The sequence below is a fragment of the Peromyscus californicus genome, unplaced genomic scaffold (genome assembly GCF_007827085.1).
Source record: "Peromyscus californicus insignis strain IS unplaced genomic scaffold, ASM782708v3 Scaffold_14__1_contigs__length_90479793_seg_2, whole genome shotgun sequence".
Taxonomy (NCBI): Eukaryota; Metazoa; Chordata; class Mammalia; order Rodentia; family Cricetidae; genus Peromyscus; species Peromyscus californicus.
Genome location: NW_026294436.1, coordinates 30,959,353 through 30,965,177, shown reverse-complemented (window position 1 = coordinate 30,965,177; position 5,825 = coordinate 30,959,353). Strand labels below are relative to the sequence as shown.

The 5,825-nt window shown below is 35.9% G+C and overlaps 1 protein-coding gene across 1 annotated transcript; it reads left to right on the top strand.

Moving 5' to 3' along the window:
- The first annotated feature begins 3,464 nt into the window (after window positions 1-3,464).
- Window positions 3,465-4,672, top strand: LOC128109409 (sodium/potassium-transporting ATPase subunit beta-3-like). Its single transcript, XM_052736579.1, has one exon. It carries the CDS (start codon window positions 3,528-3,530, stop codon window positions 4,194-4,196), a length of 669 nt encoding a protein of 222 aa, XP_052592539.1. The 5' UTR covers window positions 3,465-3,527; the 3' UTR covers window positions 4,197-4,672.
- Window positions 4,673-5,825: the final 1,153 nt, after the last annotated feature.

Sequence of the window (5,825 nt, the reverse complement as noted above, 5' to 3'; positions counted from 1 at the left end):
TACCAAAAGAGTTTTCTCTGTCTAAGCCTGAGACCTGCACTAATCTATACATATAAACATAAGTGCTCAGAAGGCAGTTTAATTACACATCTAATAAGTAAAACCTCAGAAGCTGGGTTAGATTTTCAATGACCTCCTCCCCGCCAGCTTACATAGTACATACTGGTACTCAGAATGATAGTCAACAGAGACAAAGTGTCCAGGTTAGTTCCAGCTTGACTTTTTTGTGCTCTATACCCCAAAAGTGTAATACCTTCAGAAATAGGGTCATAATCTAGTTCTGATGGGCAACAAAGAGCAATGAATAAGCTGTACATTTTTTAAAAAACCTATAGATCTTTAATCCCAGCACTCGAGAGGCAGAGCCAGGCGGATCTCTGTGAGTTCGAGGCCAGCCTGGCCAACTACCAAGTGAGTTCCAGGAAAAGGCGCAAAGCTACACAGAGAAACCCTGTCTCGAAAAAAACCAAAAAAAAAAAAAAAACCAAACAAACAAAAAAAACCAAAAAACCTATAGATAGAAATTATAAATTCCCAAATTACAGGTGAGATTATAGTGACTCAAAAAACAATGAGTTGGAATTTAAAAAGAACTAAGTATATCTTGTATAGGCCACCAGACTAAGAAACAATTATCTTTTTAGATAGTTGAAGATATTTACCTTTATTTTTCATGATTAATTATTGTGACTAGGAGGTTGTCTGTGGAAGTTGTTGATGAAGTAAATAAAACCATTGTCTCAGATCTTTAAATGGGTTAAATAGTTTAATGTTTGCCTAAGACAATAATAAAATATGTTGGAAGCCCATGTCTACTTTATAAGGACAATGATGATATGCCAATCAGTACTTCAGTTTCACTGGGTAGTAAATGCAGAACACAAAGCCTATCACCATACCATTCACTCACCTTAATCATATTGACTATTGACTTATAAAAAGATAAAATGAAAGGTTGGATTGCAGGATACAATCTAAAAAAATAATCCACCTTACAAAAACCCAGCCTAATAGAATGAAACACATGACGATGTTGTTAGTGAAATGAACTAGAAGGAATGACCTCAGATTTAGCAAGAGGATGTTGTAAAGAAGAATTGGAGACAATTAAAAACAAAACCTAAATATGTGGAATTAAAAACAGGTTGAAGATAGCAGGAAAAATAATTAATGGGGTGGAAGATGGGCATTTGAAATGAGTAAGTCTAAACAGAAAAAGAAATATTGAAGAAATTAAAGCTGACCTGGTCATTATATGTTTTAAAAGAAAAGAAAAATAATAGAGAAACTGAAAAAAATCCATATAAAATGAAACAGCCAGAATAATGATAGATAAAGAGTTAGATACTGTACCAAACTAATACGACACAGCAGGGCTGAGGTCTTTAGTATTAAGTGGTTCAAGTAACTGAGGTAGAATGAAACATGGCAGTTATATGCCTTTAAAACAAATATTTTATTGCTTCCCCAGTAAAATTTAACATAAAAATTTCACGAAATATTTCAATGTATTAGGATCCGCTAATAGTACCTACTAGCTCATATTCACAATAGTTTCATAAAAGCAGTTTAATAGATGTTTTCTGCATGTATGATGATTACTTCAAAAGGTTTGGAATGGAATTAGCAATAAAATGAATGTTATCATCACTCATTAAAGACAGGTCTGGAGAAAGAACTTCAGAAAAAGAAGATACCCCTTAAGATGTCTGGATGAGAAGATGGAATGCTGGGGAATGAATGGTCTGAGCTAGACCTGCTGGCAGAGTCCTATAGCCCAAGCTGATCAGGTAGGCAGGGCAAGCAGGTCAAACACAAGACTTGCCTAGGTTGCCGAGTGAGTTAAAGGCAACTGTGAAAATAAAATACTAAATAACATAAACAAAAAAATATTGATTATAAAAATCAATGAAATATGAGACCACATGAATGTGATCTATTCTCGGCATTAAAAGGCTGTAATTTATTTTTTACATTTATTTATTCAATTTTGAGATGTTGGGATAGCATCTATGATTTTATGCACATTTGGAAGGATTGTAATTTATTGCATTGTTCAGTAAGAAGGTAAGAATGTACCTAAATAGAAAAGCTGAAGCATTGCTTGGAATCAGCTATGTAAATTTGTATTTTTAAGATTAAATATACAAAGTTAAGATGTACAAAAATAGAAATATAAAATTAAGAATAATATATTTACTACAAGAAAAAATGGTACAAATAAATGAAAGAAATTTTAAAGGACACATTAAATATTTTGAGATATTTAGATGTTTATAAGATGCTAATCACAACCCATGCATATATATGAAACTTACCAGTTTAAACAGAAGAAAGGGATGAAGAGAGCCCAGTACTTAAAGCATTGCTTCAGTAGTGTGCAGGCCTGGGTTTCAACCTCCAAAACTAACATCAAGCCAGGCATTGCAGCTAGAGTATCTCTAATTCCAAAGATCATATAGAGAAACAGAAAGCAAAGACACAGGATTGCCATGAAGCTCATAGATGAGATACCCTGGCCTATGTAGTGGTAAAACAGTGAAGACCATGCTTCATATAAGGTAAAAGGAAAGAGCTAATATTGGGAGTTGTGTTCTAACCTCCAAAGCCTGTGCTGGGCACATACACAGACAGCCACCACATGTTCATGTATATAAAGAAGAAATACATAAGTAAAATATAATTAATAAATAAGAGATCATTAGATTAGAATGGAAATAAAGAAAACAAATGGAAAATAATACAAATTCAGGTTTTTGAAAGTGAAAATGAAAACTCAAATATAATTCTAGGACTAGTCCTTTTAGTTTAAAAAATAAGAAAAGTTTACTACCAAGGAAAAGACTCACTATTCATTGGAAAAGATAAGTTGCTAAGTAAATAAAAGAATCTTAAATGGGCACTCACCTCAGAACATACTGCATATCTCATTTACATATGCATTAAAATTCAGAAAACTGTAAGGATAAATTATGACTTTGTTTGTTTCTTCCTTCCTTCCTTTCATTCTTCCTTTTTTCTTTTACTTTTTAAGGATGTCCTGTGTAACCTAGGCTGGCTTTGAAGGCTGAAGGGTAGAACATATTACTTAAGCCTCTATTAATATACTCTGAACACTACAGATACAGCATTTCAAAAAGAAAAAAAATGATGTAACAAAATACAATTTCTGATATAAAAATATAAACAGGAACAGAACTCATAGATTAAGAATGGAAGTATGGAATTATATATTCTGAAGTTTTGTATTATACCCTATGATTAATGACCTAACTTACCCACATTATTTGGTAAAAATAATTTCCCTCTAATAAATGAAATAAATATATTTCAGGAACTTTATAAAGTTCATATGAAACATTTATTTTGTTTTTTTTAACAATTTTATAGTTAGCAAATATACACACATTTATGTATACATATATATATATATATACATATATATAATTAAAAAGAGAAGCTGGGGTCTGATCTTGCTCTTCTACCTAGTTTTTTATGGGTTCTTGGCTGCACTCTTCACATTCACAATGTGGGCCATGCTCCAGACTCTGAATGATGAGGTTCCGAAATACCGAGACCAGATTCCTAGTCCAGGACTTATGGTTTTTCCAAAACCACTGACTGCCTTGGAATATACATACAGCATGTCTGAGCAGCCTACTTTTGAAAAGTTCACCAAAGACCTGAAGAGGTTCCTAAAGCCATACTCTGTAGAAGAACAGAAGAATCTCACAAACTGTCCTGATGGAATACTTTTTAAACAGACTGGTCCAGATTATCAAGCATGTCAGTTTCCAGTTTCCTTGCTTCAAGATTGTAGTGGTGTGAATGATGCTGATTTTGGCTATTCCAAAGGACAACCTTGTATTCTTGTGAAAATGAACAGAATAATCGAATTGATGCCAGAGGGATCACCACGGATAGCATGTGAGACAAAGGATGAAACCATAGCAAATATATCAACTTATCCTGACTTTGGAGTTATAGACTTAAAATATTTTCCATACTATGGGAAAAAACGGCACGTCGGGTACCGACAGCCCCTCGTCGCCGTCCAGGTCCTCTTTGATTCCAGTGCCACCAAGAAAGAAGCAACCGTTGAGTGCAAAATCGATGGATCACAAAACCTCAAAAACAAGGATGAACGTGACAAGTTTTTGGGACGAGTTGTGTTCAAAGTCACAGTGCGCCAGTAGGAGTAGGCCTCTCCACGAATAAATGTTGTGCTGTCTCCATTTTGTATCAGCTGGACCTGCCATTCTAGGAATATGAGGCCACCTTGGAGGAGGTGGTGTGGTACACACACTGGGATGACATCATAACGAGCTTCCAGATCATAGTGTTCAGTGTCCTCTGAAGTAACTGCCTGCTGCCTCTGCTGCCCTTTGAACCAGTGTACGGTCGCCAGATAGGGACCAGTGAGCTCCCAATTCCAAACATGCAGAGTGGGGGTCTCATCTTCTGTGTGTAATTGCCAAACGTCTAAAGCTTAATGTGCTATGCTCTGTAAATATTTTATGGATTTAACACTGGTAACTGTCATATTTTGATGCCAACCAAGTTTTAGGGATAAAATGGTACCTTGCCAACATCAAGTGACTTTAACTGCAAGAAATGTGTGAGAAGTTCTGTATGTGAGGAGGAAAAAAATAAAAGTGGATCTGAAAAAAAAAAAAAAAAAAAAAAAAAAAAAAAAAAAAAAACAAAAACAAATGGCGTCCAACGTGGTGGCAAGAGTTTCCACCTAAAACCTGAAAAAAGATTCTAAAACGGAGCTAAAAACAGCTTCCTAATTGTCTCTCTCAAATGAGCGGCAGCTGCCGGTTTGAGCTACTGGCGGGTTGCTGGCGTGCGCGCTCGACCTGCAGTATGGCGGGAATGAGGCCTCTGCAAGTGGCACATTAAGCTACATTGTGGATTTAGCCTTTGCTAGTACAAAACAAAAAAAGAGGTTTCTGGGCTACACGCTGCTTGGATAAAAGCATAGACCCACGATAGCTCCCAGAGCTGGTGGTAAAGTACCACGCCAAGTTGGGAAGCTGAGGTGGGCGGAGCCAGCAGCCACAGTTGCTGCAGCTTAAAGCAATAGATTCACAATAAGACAGATTCAGATGTAATAGTTTAAAATGTGTGTAAAATATACGTAGGCTTGAAAGAGACAAAAAAAGGTGATATATACAGTATAGAAACAAATACATGGTTTTAAAAAATAAAGTCTTTAAAGAGACAGTAAAATTAATATAAAAAATAAGCCACGTAGAGATGACTATTACACAGAGAGTCTGGATTGTGTTGTCTTTGGGATTCTTAACTACAGAGAGATATTTGATTGTAAAGGAAGCTGAGTTAAACCAGTATGTATATTTTAAAGATACTTTGACTTCAAAATTTGGATGTAAGGATATGTTGCTTTGGAAAAGAGTCTCTTTTGTTTCCACAGAAAGCAAGAGGCTATGGATTTGTTCCAGAGTAAGATACATCAGGTTTGACCAGCCAAGACCCCCTGAAAGGTCTCCGATGACACCATGGCCCAGATGATCCAACATCCAGAACCGTTTCAAGACAACTGGCTCAGATGATACAGCCTCACGGACTACTCCATGATCCTAAAATTTTCTTTGTTTCCCCAGAAGATACAGCGCCCCCCTCCAGCAGGAAGTAGTAAGAGAAGCTACGCCCAAATTCCCAAATATACCAAGCTGACTTTGGAGATGTGTAAAGGTTAAAACCTTCCTTTTTAAGAAAAGAAAAGGGGAAGTACTGTGGGATGGTCTGTATGTCAAATGTGTTGCTGATTGGTCAATAAATAAATCACTGATTGGCCA